Genomic DNA, 18,553 nt, shown 5'->3' on the forward strand with positions numbered 1-18,553 from the left:
GTCCCTCATCCTTGGAAGTTCCTCAGTCCCAAGCACAGAGGTCTCATTAGACAACCTTCCCACAACTCACACTGATGAATGTCACCACCAGGGTGACCTACTGAGGTCACTGAGGGTGTGTGGCAGGCTTTGGCTATGTTGAGGAGAATAAGGGTGAGGAGCTTGCTAAAGGGCCTGCAGGAAGGCAGATAAGGCAGTAACTATTCCTACACAACAGATGTGACTCATCTCTCTGACTCATGTTTCTTCATTTTCAGGTCGGGCAGTGTGAACAACAACTGGATGGACATTCACAACATGGTGGAAGATTTGGTCAATAAGTTTGATAAGTATGGCTTCTCTGTGTTAGTAGGGTGTTTTCTTTTGCCAGACACAGTACAGAGCTGTTTAGACTCAGTGGGCATGGAAGTCCCTCCAGTCAGGAACACAGAGCCCAGAGTGAAGTTCTGAAGCAAGAAAGGACAGATCACAGTGATTCCAAGGTTCTCAGCAACTTCACTTGGCTCCTGCCTAAGAGTCAGGCCATATTGTTGGGGACACAGTAATATGCCCTGAGGACCCAATAGATTAGGAAACAGGCAAACCAGTAACACAGTAATTAAACACCTGATTAAAAGGTGTAAGGGGCCAAAAGAAAAAGACAAAGGACTTATGTGACAAGCTTAAGAAAAGGGGAAGAATTTTAATTCAAGGATAGCTTCCCAGAAGATGTGGCAATATTAACTAGGCTCTGATAGATGAGAAAGACAGGGTAACAGGAACCATCAAGGAAACTTCTTATGGAGTGAGTGGTCTGTTTGGCTGCAGAGTAGGATTACCTCAAGGGAGGGCTAGGTGATGAGGCTGGACATGTCAGCTTGGAGCCAAGGCCATAATAACTCATAGTGCCAGGGCATGGGGCCTAGATTCTGTGCTGTGAAAAATAGGGAGCTACAGATGATTCTTGTTTAAGGGTCTGACATGATCAAGGTTCTGTGTCAAGAAGAAAAGTCTGACAGAAATGGGTAAAATGAGTGGAAACAAGAGCCAAGAGCAGTAGGGAGCTCAGCTAGGAACAGATGGTACCAATTTAGCCAAGGATAATGAGGGTCAGCGGACCAGAAGACCATGGTCAGGAGCAGGAAAGGGAGGGATATAGATGAATGGCTGCCAAGAGGGAAAATAATTTCTTTGAGAAGAGGAGAGATGAGGTGGGGAAGACAGGTAAGGAAAGAAGGGCAATGAAGTTCCAAAGAATGTTAAAGAAGAGAGGCCAGGTGGGAGACCCTCCTGCAGGAGTGTGCAGATGTTTCTCTATCTCCTTGTGCATGCAGCTGTCTGTGTGAGTGTCTGTGTGTGTGTGCACCCACATGCACATGCACATAAGAGAGAGAGACAGAGAGACAGACAAACACTACTGGGGTGTTGTGAGTGTAAGGATGGATCGAGATGCCATTCTGACACACTCTTCCAGAAAGGCCAGGCATCTTACAGCCCTCTGAATTCCTTACTAAAGTTATGGGAAGTTCTGGGGTTTGGGAAATGGGCCCCAAAGGAGAAGAATTGGGGTGGGGGCAGGGAAACTGTCATGTACCCACTCCCTGGCTGCTCAATGGCATCATTTTGAGCCTGAGACTTCTCACAAGCACATGCTTCCTCTCCAGCCCAAATCTGCGGGTGTCCTTCATCACCTTCTCCACAGATGGCCACACCCTCATGAAACTCACATCAGACAGGTAAGTGACATTTTGGCCTCCAAGGCAGGCCCAGTAGGTGAGACTGCAGAAAGAGCCAGGGAGCAACGGGTTCCCTGAGACCACAGTGGGAAGCCCACTAGAGTGCAGGCTGGGCAGGCCTGGGCTCCCCTCATTGCACTCTGACTCCCAGCTCTGGCCACCCAACCCTCTCCTACCCCTGGCTGCCCTGACATTGGCCGCCCTATGCTACTAGATCTTCTCCCCCCACCCACCCCCAGCCCAAGACCTGCCTTTCACCTGTCCTGAGTCCTTGTTTCGGCATTCTTCCCTGTTCTTAGAACAGGCTGGCTGTGAGGACTCCCAAGACTGTAGGGAACAGGTGTGTGGTTCCTTTTACAAACAGTGACCTGCATTAAGGATCTGTTATCACGTGTCACTCTCAGCCCTGGGTCAGTGGGGATGCCAGTGAAACTAAGCCATAACCAGGGAGGAAAGGATGAGTAGCACCAAATTATTGATGGTCTCAGCCAAGGGGATCCTGCTCCCATGGTGGGTCTGAGACAGGGGAGCCCATAAGTGGGATCCTGAACATTGGGCCTGAGGAAGGCATGACATGCCCAAATCCTAGGTGGGCCATGGTGGGCCCAACAATTTGCCCAAAAGCCTGAAAGTAGGCAGTTATGGAGCTTCTGAGTAGCTGGCTAAGGAAATTAAGATTCTTGAAGGCAAAAATGACTAGAACTCAACTCAGAGAGAGTTAAGCAGCGAAGAGAGGTTGAACATCCTTAGGACTGGATGGGCCCCGGAATTTGAGACATAGAGCTGCCATTCAGGACCATGGAGAGAAGCCAGGAGCGGCAGAGTGAGCAAGAACGGCCAGCCTGCAGGGGAGGGGTGTCATGGTGTCAGTGCATGGAGACAGCACTCTCATGCCTGACTCCAGGACAAGCAGGGAGGGGGCTGGTTGCTCCAAGCACTAGTGGAGGCACGGATTTGTGCATATGTGTGGTTATGTGTTTAGGACAGAGAGACCTGAGTGCATATGAGGTGGAAGGAAGCAAGTCCATTGGGGGTGACGCTGGCAGGTGGCAGAGAGATGCAAGGCTGCTGGGCAGGGGGCTCTGGTGGAGGAGCTCCCCTTGGGGAGGGGAAGACCTCTGCCTTCTCCAAGGTGGGAGTCTCGGGGCCCAGTTGTGAGAAGCTGTGTGGGGGCTCAGGGAGGGCCTCCCGGGTGTCTCTGGACAGGGAACATAATGACATCTTCCACAAGCGAGGGTTCAGGAGTGGGAGTGGTACCCAGGGGAGTGGAAAAGATGTGGAATTGGGGATGGGGCAAGATGTGCAGCCGGGAAGAGAGCTCATACTCATATCAGGGCCCTAAGGCTACCAGCTCCTGAGAAACCCACAGTATCTTGATTGGAGCTGGGCTCAGCCCAGGCCTGGGCGTTCCCAAACGTGCCCCACTGCCTAGGAGTTGAGGAGGCCTCTGGCCAAGAGCCCAGGTGGGCCCTGGCATGCAGAGAGAATCAAGGAGGAGACAGTGTTATCTGATACACATGTGACTCTGGAGGGTCTACAGAGAATGTGGGACCAAGGCTAGGACCTTACTTGGTGCTTTCTGAGCCCTTTCTGCTAAGATCGAGTAGGCTGAGGAGACACAGTCCAAGAGGGGTTTGTTCTGGATGCTGGAGAAGCCAGATGGCACAGGGGCTAGGAACACCCCAGGGGTGTTGGCCAGGAGGGTGACAACAGGGAAGAGATGGAGGACTCCAAGGAGTTGAGACGGGTATTAAAGAGGAAGAGAGACTGCTAGGGGACAAGGAGTCTGTTGTCCCTTCCATGGACAGAGCTGGGAGTAGGACTGGAGGGGCAGCACTCCCTGGAGGGAGCCTATCGGGCCAGAACAATGCCTGGCCTGGGGGCTCCTGGGCCAGACACTGGGAAGAGCTGAGAGATCCCCCATACTTGGGGTGCCATCGCAAAATACAAATCTTCCAGTGTGTGATGAGAGAGGAGGAGACAGTGCTTCTTGGACGAGCAGTGCCTGGTTTGGCCTCCACTGGCCACGGGTCCCAGGCCTCTCCTCCTGGGCTGGGCTGGGCTGGGTTGAGCTGGACTGAACCCGGGGCTCTCAGGTCTCCCCCACAGCAACATCTCCACTACCCACAGTGAAAAGCCTTCTCAGAGTCCACGCTTTCCTAGCTTGACTGTGCCAGCTCAGCTCGTCACATGGGATTGGCCTGAACCTAAGCCCCCAGCCCCTCTTGTGTCCCAGTCCCACCCCTGAAATCTGCCTTCACAGCGGCTGTCTGGCCACATACCCGTGGTAGCCAGAGGATCACTGCTCGTCCACCTGCATGAACAGTCCTCAGGGTCACTTCCCCAGCCTTTGGCCTTTTTCTTCAGGAGCACATGAACTCAGGAGCCCTAGCGCTCTCATGAAGCAGCTTGCTAGTTCCTTTAGCACCAGTCCAGAAGGGGAATAAGTTTGGGGGGACCGAGTCAACCTCAGGGGTCTGTGGCAGGGGAGGATGGGACAGGGCAGGAGTATCAATCAGCAGGATGACCTTTTCCAAACTCAGCTTCACCTGTTGGAGGATAGTGTGCCTTCCCAGGGGATGCGTTAGCTTCTAGCAGCCCTGCCAGTCACATTGTGAGTGGGGATTCACAGTGGTACATCCATGGGTGTGCCCCATGTTCACCGTGGATGGTCAAGGCAGGGCCTTGGGGCCCTGAGACAGTGACGAGTGCAGAGAAAGCCGAGCCATACCCATGGGACCAGCAAAGCAGCATCTCCCACCCTATGCTCACCCGATGGGGGACAGAGGAAGCCTGAGCAAGGCCTGTCAATATCAAGGACAGTGGGCAGAAGGTCATGACCAGACTACTTGACTTGTGTCCTGTCTCAGCCAGACAGGTCTACACAGTGCACAGTGGTTCCAGGATGGCTTGGGGCTGCTTTATTTTGCTTTTCTTTCTTTTTTTTTTTTTCTATTTTTTTTTGAAGTGTAGCTGACACACAAAGTTGTATTGGTTTTAGATGTATAACATAGTGATTTGACTATTCTATATGTTATGCTATGCCTACCACAAGGGTAGCTACCATTTATCACCATACAACATTATTACAATATCATTGACTATATTCCTTATACTGTGCCTTTCAGCCCTGTGACTTTTTCATTCCATAACTGGAAGCTTGTATCTCTCACTCCCCTTCACCCATTTCACCCCTCCCTCCAAGCCCCTCCCCTCAGACAACCATCGGATAGTCCTCTGTATTTATGAATCTATTCCTGTTCTTTCTTTATTTGCATCTTTGTTTTGTTTTTTGACTTCACATATAAGTAAAATCATGTAGTGTTTATCTTTCTATCTGACTTAATCATTTAGTATAATATCTTCTAGTTCCATCCATGTTCTTGGAAACGTCAAGATCTCATGTTTTTTTTATGGCTGATAATATTCTACTGAATACATAGACCAAACTTCTTTATCCGTTAATCTATCATTGGACACTTGAGTTGCTTCCATATCTTGACTTTTGTAAATAATGCTGCAGTGACCATGAGGGTGCAGATATCTCTTTGAATTAGTGTTCTCATTTTCTTTGGGTAAATACCCCATTGTGGAATTACTGGATCATATGGTAATTCTATTTTTAATTTTTTGAGGAATGTCCATACTATTTCCCGGCGTGGCTGCACCAGTTTGCATTCCCACCAACACTGCACGAGAGTTAGCTTGGGGCTCTTTTGAATAGTCCACACCTCATACCACCACAACCCCTTTTCTGATTTTTTCAGAAATGAAATACGTGAGAGTCTTGCTGAACTCCAGAATATAGTGCCTTCTGGAGCCACAAACATGCAGGAAGGATTTAAAAAGGTACTGAATCTAGAGCTCTGAGGACTTCTCCTTTATGGGGTTCTTAGAGTATTCCTGGGTCCTCTCACTGCCCTCCCCCAACATTCCTTCATTTCCTTGCAGGCAAATGAGCAGATTAAACAAGCAAACACTCGAGGTAAGCTGCGTGGTGACTTCACTGTGGGCAGGTGTGGGGACAGAGCCAGGTCTGAGCCTCAGGGAAATCTAGTGCAGACCCTCATTGGCCCCTTCCTAGCATGGACTCTTGGAGCAAGGTGCTGACCTCTCTGGGCCACGGGTCCCTCTGTGCAGTGAGGATGAAACCACCCCCAGTGATGTGTCTCGGAACAACATGGGGCCATGCATGGACCTTCTAGGTTCTTGGTAACTGAGAGGTGCTTGACCTACACTTGGGCTGCCTGAACAAGAAAACAGAAAAGCCTGGGGACCTAGAGCAGACAAGATTCCATTTTCAGGAAAAAGTGCTGGATTTCCCCCTTGCAGCCCACTTTGTCTCCATCACATTTCTGGCCCTGGCTCCTTTCCCTTCTGTTCCTTCCCTTTGGCTGATGTCATCCTGTGCCTGTGTCTCCAGCACTGGAAAAGACTGTGCTCTGCCCACAACCATGTTCGTCTAGACTGTAGGGCTGCAGCACTTGCCAGGAAGGAAGCGTGGGCCTGGTGGGGAAAGGCACTGAGCTGGGCATGGGATCTGCAGCCCGAGAGTCTCTACCTCGCCTCCTGGACCCCTGGGCCCGCAGATAGAGCAGGACTTTCTGCAGGCGCTGCCCTGAGCCAGAGCCAGGCTTTCCACTGTGCTGTGGGACATCTGGTACAGTCGAGTCTGGCAGTCCGACCCTTTGCTCGTCTGAAAGGCTGACGCTTGTCCAGCGAAGTAGCTGGAGTTACCTTTCAGGGCAAATGTTGTACATCTGGTCATAGTGACAGTTCGGTAGGAAGGGCCAGAGCAGGGCTCAGGGCTGTCGTCTGTAATGTGGGTCCTGGCTAAGGCCCCTTCTCCCTCCAGGGCTGGGCTGCTAGCCCTCCAGGCACCCCTGATGGTGGATGCTCGGGTCGGGGTGCCTCCCCTCATGAGGAGGGAGTGTGGGGAGCAGTGCTGTGGTTCCAGCAGCCTGCAGAGAGTCAGTCACTCTGGGTGCCTTTACTGATCAGACCACTGCATGCTTCTTCTGCAGAAAAAAAGACTCCCAGCATTATTTTCGCTCTGACCGATGGAACTCTGCTGCCACAGCCCTATGGAAAGACCAAGTCGGAAGTGAGTCCCGTCCACTGTTACCAGTATTTTGCTCCACATATTTGGTGATTTATACTCAACACTTTCATTCTCTTAGGCTGAAAAGGCTCAGAAACTGGGGGCAATTGTTTTCTGCATTGGTGTAAAAGACTATATGAAAAACCAGGTAATTCCGAACAGGTAACATGGTGCCAACCTGTAAGCCTAAATGGGAAAAGCTTTCCCAGGGTTGCCTGAGATTGCTCCTCTAACCACCCCCACCCAGTGTCTGGACAGCAGATAGCCACTGCAGAAATGACGCTTGTCAGTTGTATAAAACCTGCCGCGGGAGGTGCAGGTGGAAGGGCTTTCCCTTCCCTAAGGGTGGGCTGCTGGCCAATGCCAAGGCCTGGACCTTGGAGTCCAACATGGCATGAGGGAAGAGACTGTCTCCTGGGATGGGGACTTCTGTGTCCTTAACCCTTGGCCATGGGCCCAAGGTACATCCTCTGTCTTGTAGCTGTTGGACATTGCAGACAGCCCAGATCACGTGTTTGGAGTGGACGATGGATTTAAGGGTCTACGAAACATCATAGGAAAAGTGAGTGAGGGATGAAAGAAAGGGGTTGGGGTGACTTCTCACCACAGCTGCCTGTTCCCTGTCGCTCACCTGCCCATCCCCCTCTCTATTCCAGCTCGTGGCTAAGTCTTGTATGGATATTACAAAAGTGGAGCCTTCCTCTTTCTGTGCGGGAGGTAAGAGCTGGAGTCACTGCTGTAAACACTGGGGTGTGTGTTGTACGCGCTGTGCGTGTGGTGTGTGCGGTGTGAGCATGGTGTGAGTTTCAGTGTGTCGTGTGTGCATGGGGTAGTGTAGAGAAATGTACACTGGGTATAGAAGTAAGTATATCTTTTTGTGAGGTGTGCATGCCAGGGATTGTGGGACAGGTATGCATGTGATTCTGCTTTTTTGGTTTTTGACATAATAATATACATATGCTTCTCTACATAAGTTTAAGATGTTACCATGATTTCACATACGCATGTAGCAAAACGATTACCACAATAAGTTTAATGTGATAACTTTTTTAAACCTTAAAAGCAAAAGTTTAATATGTAACAAGAAAAAATATATTTAAAAACCTTCAACAGAACACTGTAAAATGAAATCCGAGAACATATAAAAAGAACAGTACCTCGAGACTAATTAGCCCTACAATACAAGTGTGATTCAGTATTTAAAATATCAGTGTAACTTACCGCATCAGCAACGTGTAGAAGAGAAACATGATTATCTCCATGGATGACTAAAGCATTGGACACAGTTCAATGGCCAGCGTCATACTAGGAACATAGCCAGACAAAAGGCACCCATACAAATACAGCTGACATCAGAAGTAGACTCTTGTCCTGCTTCTGGTTTAAAGCACCGAGCCGTGTGGCCAACCTGACAGCTTCATCTCTCTGATTATGCCCCCTGGACACGCACAGGCCATGGTGTCGCAACAGCATGTCAAACTGCAGGTGCAGATGTCAGTCATCGTGCCTCCCCCACGGCGGCCAGGCCGGGCTTACAGGTGCCTGCCACACACCCGCTGACAGCTTCACTCAGCATTTCCTGCTCTGACCTTTTCAGTTGTTGCCCTCTTGAGGAAGCTGCCACAATGTGACAATCACTTGGAGGCCAAGCTCAAGGCAGGAACCTGGACCCCAAATGAAATAGAAGGATGCATTTCATCAGGCTGTCATTCGAAATAAATCAGTGGGTCAGGGAGCCTTGGGAAGCAGATAGGGGATGAGCATGAGATTGGGCCTTTTCAGCCGCTCGGGGTGCTCTCCAGGGTGAGGCAGAGGCCTCTGCTGGCCTTCCTGCCTCTCTGCCTAAGCTCCAGCCCATCCTCTGCTCAGTGCCCTTGGGCCCTGTCTTAGTGCGACTGAGTGTGTGTTCGGTGTTAGTGTGACTTGTGTGAGTGTCTGGTCCTTGCATGGTGAGTAAATCCTAGGGCCAGAGCACCTAGAAAAGCACACAGGGGTGAGCATGAGTCTCACAGCCCCTTCACCTCTGTGGCTCAGGCTGGCCTCTTCTGCACAGCCTCTGCCCGAGGGCCCGAGGGCCCAGAGCAGGCCCCTGCCCGAACCCCAGCCTGGCCTGCGAGCGTGAGGCCCCTAGCCCCCAACAGGGCTGGCCAGGTCTTCCCTCAGCTCTAAGGCTGGGGGGAGGGGGAGAAGGCACTGGACTTCCTGCAAGCCCCTCCCTTTCCAGGGTCCAGCCCTCCTCTCCTTTGAGGCCTCACTCCCAGGAGTCTCCCTCTTGCCCCTTCCCTGGTTCACTGGCCCCTCTGGATTCCCACAGCCCTTGGTCTGTCCCTCTCGTTAGCCACCTGTCACTTTGTATGTGCCATGACTTCGGCTTGGCTCTGTCACGGTTTATTTTTGTCATTCTGTTTGTTTGGGTTTTTTTTTTTTTTCTGCTGCTGCTTCTTTTTTTTTAATATTTTCCCAGCCTTTTGTGAAGGAAATTCTCAAACCTACAGCAAAGTAGAACAACCGTACAATGAATAGCCTTGTCTCCACTACCTGGATTTTGCAGTTAATATTTAGTATCTGACCATGGTTTTTATCGTTCATCTATCTAGGGCACTTGCTCTTGCTCTCTCCTTCTCTCTCCATCAATCCATCATATTTCTGTTACATTTCAAAGTAAATTATAGACATCTCAAGACCTTCATTCTGTATATGTTGACTAGGGACCAACTTTTGCTAAGAATTCTTTTCAGAAATACAGTCAACTTAAGTGTATTATTACACGAGTTCAGAAAAATGAACGCAACACATGTGTGACCTCAACCTCTCTGTAGACACAGAGCATTACAGTATACCCTCTAAAATCTCCTCAATCCCTTGACAGACAAAAGTTGCCTCAGGGACCTGAACAAGGTTAATGTTCTGATTTTCTTTCCATAGCCTAGTTTGCTGTGCAAAAACATCTCTTAGTGGACTCAGGTGGTATGAACACTGTGTTTGGTTGATACACTAGGCTCGGTGGTTTGGAGATTCATCCCTCCTGTGTGTGTGCTGGGTGGACTTGGATTTTTGTGTCAGGGAGGATGGCTGGAGGGGGCACCTTGTCATTCTTTTTCCTGTCTGTGACTGGCCCAGAGAGAGTGTCTACGAGAAGCCCGACAGACAGGGCACATCCGTGGTGGCACATAGTAGCACCCAGGGCAAAGGAGGGCTTTCCTCAGAGATCCAGTGAGCAGGTCCTGCAAGATGGCCAGGAGACTCGCTGTGTGCAGAGGGCAGGGCAGGCTGTGTGGGGCAGGAGGACCCAAAGGGGGAAGGCAGGACCCACAGTGCAGTGCAGAGACACCTTTACCACCAGTTTAGGTAGCTGCTGTCCATCCACAATGATCAAGTTCCCCTTTCATCCCATCCTCTGTCTGCCAGAGATATCTACCACAGACAGTCCATCGTATATATATATACATAGCTATTTAACTATGTTTTTCAAGGATGTTTTACATTAATGAGATCATGCAGTCATAACGTTTTCCAACCATGAGCACATATTCCATTCTACACATGGAGGAAATTTCTTTCACTCGTCTCCCTGGTCAATATTCTGGTTGTTCCTAACATGTGGCTACAGCAGGCTGTGAGCACCGTGAGGCTCACTCTCTGTGAGCATGGGTCAGGATTCCCTGGGTCAATCCCAGAAGTAGAATTACAGCATGAAGAGGACACACAGGTGAAACGTTCATCAGTAGAGTCGAATTTCTCCCAAGGAGGCTGTGCCGAGCAGCAGGTGGTGTTCCCAGAGCCCGACCCTCCCTAGCGCGGTCACTTCCACTCATGTGCCCTTGTCGGTCTCATGGTCAGTGGGTGGCCCTTCCTCACTGCTGGCTTCCTCCTGGCCTTCTCGGGAAGCTGCCTGCCTTTCCAGCTCCTCTCTCTGGAGCCCTGGGAGACCTACTGTACAACTTCTCCTCCAGAAGGAAAGTTCTCCATCCAGAAGGACCGGTCTCTCTGCCGGGGGCTGCGGGTCCTCGTGCCGCCTGACTGCTGCAATGCAGTGGCCTCTCTGTAGGAAATGCAGCTCCCACAAGCTGCTGTTAGTCTGTCCTTGGCTTCATTTCCTTCCTGTGCTTGTTACTGTTGGAGGAATTGGGTGAGGGGTGTTGGAGCAGAGGGAGCAGCTACTGGACAGAGCAAAATCCTTTAACTCCATGTCTCTTCTGCTCAAAAATCTGAAACCATCACCCTGCTTTCCACTTCCTGAGTCTTGCCAAAGTGACAGGACCCTCTGAGAGCGGCAGTGCCTGGGGACAGAGATGGCACTGCTACAGGGGTGGAGTGATGACTGAGGAGGGCCCCGAGGGCTGCGATGCACACCTCGTGGGAAGCAGGGCATCCAAGCAGGACAGTGTGCAAGATTCCCGAGGAGTGCAGGCCCTGTGAGGTCCCGGGCTGTCAGGCAGCCCTGCCCTCAGCAGCTGCCCTACATCCTGGGCAACAGGGTGATAGCTGCCCAGAATGAAGAGAAGAGCAGAGGGGGCAGAAGTGAGACCTGCCTCAGTCACATGAGGTCAGATCCTAGCCCTGTACCTGCCGGGGCTCCGAGGAAAGCCACCTGCCATCTCTTAGCCTCAGCTTCCCTCTGTAACTTAGGGAGTAATGCCAGTGCACACATGTTGGGAGGTTAGGGAAAGTGTAGAGCAGCCCACAGTATATGCTCAGTTAGTGGGGAGTGTCCTTTTGGATGAACACTGGTGTTACATGCCTTGGCCTGGCACAGATTTTCCCACTTCAGTTTCCTTCTGCCCGTTTGCTAGTGGCAGGAAGACTCTACTCACTGTTTTTGCCTCCTCTGGAGCCTGATCTCCCCCACATGCAGCCAGCTGAATTTTCCCTTCTCTGCCTGTATCTAATAACAATGTGGGTTATGAGTTTACAGTTCTGCCTTGCAAGGAAATACTTCTTTGCAATAAAATCCTAGAATGTAAATTGCAAATGACACTTCCGTGAGACTGAGGGACAGCAGCTCTGCTCAGGGTGACCCTAGCTGCACTGGCAAAGGGTTCACAGGAGACAAGCACAAGTGCTCCTTCCAGGCCAATCTTGGAACTCTGTGTCATGGCGGGAAGGGTCCTTAGAGAGTGTGAACAGTGAGCAGGCAGCCTGGCACAATCAAGTTCAAAGCATCATTGTGGCATTTGGCTACTGTGTGTGGGAGAGGACATGTCACTTAGAGACAAGAAGCCAGCCCTGAGTGGGCCAATTCCATCAGGGGCTGTCAGGGGCCAGGCTGGTGCCATAGCAGGAGGGGTGAGTCAGGCCAAGCCAAGGATGATTGGCTGCAGGGGAGGGTGTACTGGAGTAAGGCAGGTGCTGGCCTGGGGTGCAGCCCCAATCTGAGCAAAGCAGTGGCCCATGGCCAACCAGTGGTTGACATGCAGAAATACAAACCCGCTAATGCCAGCTGTTCCTGTTTTCCAAGAAAGCTAGTGATCTGAATTACTAGGGAAAATGTGCAGGCTTTACAATGTTAACTCTCATTTTTGGAAAATACTTGAAAGCCTAAAAGCCCACATCCGCAGGCCAGCATCAGGCCATGGGTCTAGAATCTATTTTCTTCAAAGCAGAGCATTTACAGACACTGCCCTGATTAATGAGAGCTTCAGGGAGACTGGAAGAAGGAGGAATCAGGACAGCCTGGTCCCAGGTTCTGCTAGTGTGAAGAATTATACCTAGAGAGTAAATTGAGCTAGGGCAAACTGAACTTCAGGAAGGGGAATTAGCCCGGCTGAGACAGGAGGCAGTGGTGGAGGCTAATGACCTTGGGCTTGCAGCTGAAGACCTGCATGTTACCCTGGTGAACTCCCAGGGGGCCGGGCCCACAAGCTGCCCTCTTTGTAACCCCCGGTGTTTGCTTCAGAGGCCAAGAAGCACCAGGGGAGCCCCAGCAACTTGTTGAGGCTCTCAGACCTTAACCTGTCTCCACACTGATAGAGGAAGTGTTTGCTGAACCCCACGTAGATTGGTTGTAGTCCATGAAGCCTCAGGAGGAGGCAGGGTAAAAGCAATCAACTGTAGACTTCCAGAACCACATTTAAGACAGGACTTCTCCTTCCCTGGGGCATTCTTCTCTACAGGGTCACAGAACCATAGGATATGTAGAGCAAGAGACGGGGGCCTTTAATGGGCTCCAAATGTCAGGAGTGGAGGTGAGAGGCCCCCCAAGACCCTAAGGCTCCGCTGACACTCAAAGTGGACCCTTGGTGACACTGGGTGAGGATCTGGCCCAGGGAGATCACACATCTTGGTTTCGACATGTTTGCTTCCTCATAGGAATCCCTAAGAATTCCATTTTGGGGGTGACCTGCCATGGAAGACAGAGGTGCCCCAGCCCCGCCTCACATAGTCCTTTGAATGTTGCCTTTGCAGAAAACTACGAATTGAATGTTACTGGAACAGGCTTTAATAACGCAAGGAACAAAAACGAAGTTATCTGTAGATTCATCTTCAGCGAAAATAAATTCTTCGGTAAGTAGCCCCATTGGTGCCTCCAAGTGACAAACTCCCCACCTCAGGCTGCCTTCCCCTCAGCCAGCCAAGCCTTCAAAGCCCTTGCTGACATTGCACTGTGGACACTGTGAGGATAGATCCGTGTGGACAAGGGGAAGGAGGGAGCTGGCTGGGAAGTTGGGAAGTCATCAACCCCCAAAGCACCAGAGCCTCTTGGAGCAGGGCTTTACCCCTAACGGCTCTGGGTGCTGGGTCTGCCCCAGAGCTGCATTCCCCATCCCTTGGCTCAACACTCACTTGTCTTGAGCCACAAGGACCTGAATCCCCAGAGACTGCTGGTAGAAACGAGGCAGTCCTGGGGCTCTGAGTCTGGGCCAGGTGCGTTGGTATCTTCCTGGAAGGGTATGTGCACCTAGGATGGAGAGAGGGTGCCACCTGCCAGACCCAGGCCCTGGGATCCTGGCATAGGCACATGTCACATGTGTGACTTTCACCAAATGAGGATTCTGTTCTCCGCCTCTCTGTTCTCTACTGTAAAATGGGGCTAATATGATAGTTGAGCTAACTAAGCCATATTGCCTATGCAAGCCAATATTTGGGAAACACTCGGGCTCAGGTGTACCTCCATATGTCCGAGTGGCCTGAGGAAGCGCACGGGTGGGCAGGCAGATGTGCCCTCAGTGCTGAGGTGGGTGTGATCCTCCCCAGAGCTCTGGGGGACAGGAGGACTTTCTGTGTCCTCCTCGGCGCTCCCAGTTAGCCCCCTGATGCCATCATTTGACCTAATTATGTTCAGTGTATGTTCAGTGACATCTTCTTCCAGGGCCATCTGGTCAACCTAGAACTACCTCCAGCCAACGTATCACTGCAGGATGAATGTTTCAGTCCCCTAAGGGAAATGGTGTCTCTAAAGGTCAGGACAGGCCTGATCTAAGCATCTGCCCCTTCCCTTCCACTCTCTGTGCTTCTTGTTGCTTCTTGTTGTCTCAGCACTTCTCACTCTCTGCATTTATTTTGTTCTTTGTTAGTTAGTTCTTTGTCTGTCTCCCGCCAGTCCCCCAAATGTAAGGCCCTTGGGAGCTGGGACTCAGCCTGCCTTTTCCATTCCAACCAGAGCATTGCACAGGGCCTGGTGCGTGGTAAGGGCTCAGAGGAAGGTGGGCAAAGAGAAGCTGGTGTCTGCCAGAGTGTTAGCTCTCTTTGCCGAGGGCCGGCAGAAAGAGAGATGGATGGACGGACATGCCATTGGCAGCATTCTCTTGTGATTTTCCCTTAGATAAAAAAGCCGCCTCTGTGGAGGACACCACCATGATGTGCCCGGGAGAAACGATAGATAATCCAGATCAGTAAGTGCCCAGGTCAGGGGCCACATGTACAGTTTTGCCACTGTGAAGTATATAGAATGTGGGATGCCACCTCTACTGGGGAAGCACATTTCTCTCCCAGAAGGCTCAGGGCATTCTCTACACTTGACCTTGTTGGTGGTCACACGAGATGCTCACGGATCTGCTGTGGCAGGGTCTCTGCTGAGGAGGGAGGATACTGGAGATGATGATTCCAGGAATGATACCTTTGCTCCAGACAGCTGTTGAGAGCTAAGCCAACACGGTCTATAAACGGAGAGGAATCAGGTGACCCCAAGCCACCCCGCTGGAAACTTAGCCATGACCATGAGGGCATCTGAACTCACGTAAGGCTCCTCATGCCTGGTCAGCCTTCACTGCAGAGGTTGACCTCAAGTGCTTAGGGGAGCCCCCCGAACCCGTGCCGTGTGCTCACCAGTGGCCCCAAGGTGTGACGAGCAAATCATTACAATGAGAGGAGCCATGGGCTGTGGTTTGAGCTGAGTGGAAGAACTGTGCCTATCTGGGCTGGTGGTCACTTTCCACAATTTCTGTGCTTTAGGGTGGTCTTCATTGAAGTTAGCCTGAATAATGGCATCAACTTCATCAGCAACGGTGCTAACATCACCAGCAAGAACTGTGTGAGTGCCAGGGTAAGGCTGCAGCCTCCCTCCTGGGTTGTCCACAGCATTTGCACTGAAGGAGTCACACCCAGGGAGGCAAGATGTGGGGGACAGGGTGCCGAGGGCCTGAGCAAGTGGCTCCTGCAGACAGGCAGCTGGGGCAGCTTCTCACAGCCAGCTTGGGGCCCTCAGCCCTTCATTGGCAAGCCGTCCCCACACTCAGGCTTCTGAGGTGCCCTGGGAGTGCTTCCACAAGATCCCCTGCGGTGCAGCCACCTGTCCAGGCCCTGCAGAAGTTCTGCTCTCTGTGTGAACCAAGTGTCATTGGAGGCACATGAAAGGGGACAATTAGCTCTGAGCAGACTCCAGAAATGGTGCTGAGCCTATGACACCTGCCTACCCACTCACCACCTCCCCTGGCCCACGTCTAGTGGTGGGGAGCTCAGGGCTCCATCCTGCATTCCAGCTGGGCAACTGGGAGAGGCTGGGGGGCTGTGTTCTAAGAGCCAGAGTCCAGGACCTCTGGGACACTGGGACACTCCAAATCCAGGTCCCGGACACAGGGCCTCTGGTGGGTGGGACCAGGTGTGTTTCCACTGTATGGATGCAGTTGCTGGTATAGCTGAACCCACACACGCCCATCACTGGCCCCGAGACCCAGCCCACATGAAGAACCCCGCTGTCATTTTGCAGAGAGCATCAGCCTCCCCTCTGCCTCTGCTGCTTTCTCACGCTCCTCAGCTGTCCCTCTCTGCTAACTCTTCCTGACCTCTGAAGGACCTTGCTCCCTGCAGTGGGTGGGGAAGCGGGCAGGGCTGTGGGGAGAACCTGGGGCTCAACTCAGGGACAGGCAGCTCAACGACAGGTGGGAAAGAAGGTTCTGCTCCCAGGTGCCCCTTCCTCAGAGCTCCGTGTCACCTGGACACCTGGCACAGGGCAGCATGAGATGGGCGACAGTGAGCGTCAGGATGTGGAAGACAGCTGCCTGGGAGGAGGGAAAACTGTGCCTAATTGCCACCACCCTAGTGCCCAGTCCCAGCCTGGGAGGGTTCCAGCAGTGCTGACAGTCCTCCGACTGTGTCTTCACTTATGCCCGGACATGCACTCCTGGATCAGCAGACTGATCTCACCCATTTGCCCACCAGGAGTCCCACCAACTGACAGCCCAGCCTCAGCAGACACATGTCAGAAAGACCTCAGAAGGAGCCACACCACCGTGGGCCCTGAGCCTGCCTCCCCCTTCAGCTGCTTTGTCTCCTGGACACAGATCCTCACCCCACTCCCTCCCCTGCCTCTGGGAAAGCAGATCACTTGGCTTAGGGCAGGGCTGTGCAGCGTGTCAGCTGAGGCATGCAGTGAGGACTGGCTTGTGCCACGATGGGGATTCCACTCCCTTGTCAGGGCTCTAGGACAGAGCCTGTGAGCAGGGCTAGTGTGTGCTCTGTGGCCCCGGGCTCCACAGTGGCTCTCTGGTTACTGTCCCTGTCCCCCAGCCCCTCAGTGCTCCCTAGAGGTGGGGAAATCTGAGGTCCATGGGAGCAGGGAGATGGGGAGGCCTCGTGTGGGGTACTAGGGTGTCCTCCCAGTGAGAGGTCATGCATGCCCACCCCAGCTCTGACACGTGTGCTTTCTGTAGAATGCGCCAGAAGAGACTCCAGTTCCCGTTCCAGCTGTTTCTCCACCAACCGAGCCTCCCCCACCACCTAGCAAAACATACCTTCCAGATATCAACCCTCTCTGCTTGGCTTTGCTCCTCCCAGCCCTGTTCTTAATCCTGTCTACTATCTGGTGCATCTGGCGATGTTGCTCCAGAAGGGTAAGTAACATCTTGAACATAGTCCCATTTCCTGCGACCATGCCAACAACTTGAGGGACTCAGCCTCCCAGCCTCACCCCATGATTCTGCCTGTGGGCAGGTTCCCATCAGCAACCAGGTCTTTGCATGAGCAAACAGAAGCACAGCCTGCCTTGTATTCCCGGGCAGATTCAGCCTGTGTCTGAGGGACCGCCTGTCTCACACGTGTCTCTGGAGGTGACCTAAGAGCTGCCCTGGCCGCTGGGGAGAAGCCACCAGGCTGCCAGGCTTCTGGAAGGCTCAAGGAGACCAAGCACCAGAAGAGGCCTCTGGTGCTGAGGGAAGAAGGAGGGCCCTGCAAGAGGCACTGAGGGCTCCAAGGGAGAATCCTGCTGGCTGGGAGGATCCCTGACCTCTGGGGCAGCTGAGCCTTGGACACCAACAAGGATCTCTGCCCTCGTCCAGTGGGTCCGGCCTTCCTTCCTCAGCCATTACTCAGGGCCAGGGCATGCTGGGCCCCATGCTGGCCACAGAGGGACAGGAATGGAGCTGCCACCAGCCTTGCCCTCAGGAGCTCACAGTCTGGTGTCTGGTCTGGATTGGTACCTGGGGGTGGAGGGTAAATGTCACCTTCATAGGGTGTGGCAAGGAGAGCCCTAGCAAAGGACAGACACTGGCCCCGGGGGAGGCAGGAGGGCAGATGCACTGGCTGCTGGGTTTGCAAGGGCCCGGGCCAGAGCTGGTGAAGGAAGAGGAGATGGCAGAGGTAGGAAAGGACAGAGCAAAGCTGCAGGACACAAGCAGGTTCCATTGCTGTGGAGGGGGAGCTATGAGGACAGAAAGTGGGGGTGGGCGCTGCCATCGCACAGGAGGGGCCAGAGAGGGCTAGGGGCACTTGGGAGGTAAGGGGTAGGAGGAAGGGAGGTGGGGCGAGTGCTTCTGTCTTCGTGGGCTGGAAGGGCTGCTGACGAACACTACCAGCTGGGGTGCCTCTGCCAGGGACCAGGCAGCCTAGTCCGGCTGTCTCCCAGTGCACCCTCCAGGGACGTCCGATCCCCTTTGATAACCCAGGAGCCTGAGGCTCAGGGCAGTGCAGCTGGTTGGCCAGAGACCCATGGGCAGTGGGGCTGGTAGACTGACACCCAAAGCCCACGTTCTGTCCAGCTGCTGCTGAGTAGGGTCCCCTCCTGTCTGCATGGTGGAGCCTGCAACTTCCATGCCACTCTAGCCCGTGTTCATGTCTCTTTAACATTCTAGACTAACAAGGAGCCACCGCCAGTGAAGAAAATAGAAAGGGTAAGTCATGATTTTGGTCCTGATGCGGTCAGCATGCCCGATGCCCACATTGAACTTCACACAAAAGGGCCCCTGCTGCCTACGGGATATTTGTACTCCCAGCCCCAGCATCTCCCAACTAGCTGGGCTGAGAGAGCTGGCAGAAAGAAGAGGGTAACCGAGGGACGGGGAGGGGCCTCGGGAGGACTTGGGAC

The 18,553-nt window shown here is 52.7% G+C and overlaps 1 protein-coding gene across 3 annotated transcripts in view; it reads left to right on the top strand.

Moving 5' to 3' along the window:
* Positions 1 to 18,553, top strand: part of ANTXRL (ANTXR like) — a 38,216-nt gene that overhangs the window by 12,410 nt on the left and 7,253 nt on the right. The window contains exons 2-13 of one of the 3 annotated variants that reach the window (XM_073878673.1): positions 258 to 329; positions 1,644 to 1,715; positions 5,483 to 5,564; positions 5,667 to 5,700; positions 6,740 to 6,819; positions 6,896 to 6,964; positions 7,298 to 7,378; positions 7,473 to 7,533; positions 13,222 to 13,320; positions 14,579 to 14,648; positions 15,208 to 15,298; positions 16,905 to 17,084. In XM_073878673.1, coding sequence (XP_073734774.1) covers positions 258 to 329; positions 1,644 to 1,715; positions 5,483 to 5,564; positions 5,667 to 5,700; positions 6,740 to 6,819; positions 6,896 to 6,964; positions 7,298 to 7,378; positions 7,473 to 7,533; positions 13,222 to 13,320; positions 14,579 to 14,648; positions 15,208 to 15,298; positions 16,905 to 17,084 — 991 coding nt within the window. The remainder of the gene's footprint in view (positions 1 to 257; positions 330 to 1,643; positions 1,716 to 5,482; positions 5,565 to 5,666; positions 5,701 to 6,739; positions 6,820 to 6,895; positions 6,965 to 7,297; positions 7,379 to 7,472; positions 7,534 to 13,221; positions 13,321 to 14,578; positions 14,649 to 15,207; positions 15,299 to 16,904; positions 17,085 to 18,553) is intronic. The other 2 variants (XM_073878674.1, XM_073878675.1) reach the window with 2 other exon arrangements.

Source organism: Callorhinus ursinus, unplaced genomic scaffold (genome assembly GCF_003265705.2).
Source record: "Callorhinus ursinus isolate GAN/ISIS: 27379988/994484 unplaced genomic scaffold, GSC_fseal_2.0 scaffold31, whole genome shotgun sequence".
NCBI classification, from domain to species: Eukaryota; Metazoa; Chordata; class Mammalia; order Carnivora; family Otariidae; genus Callorhinus; species Callorhinus ursinus.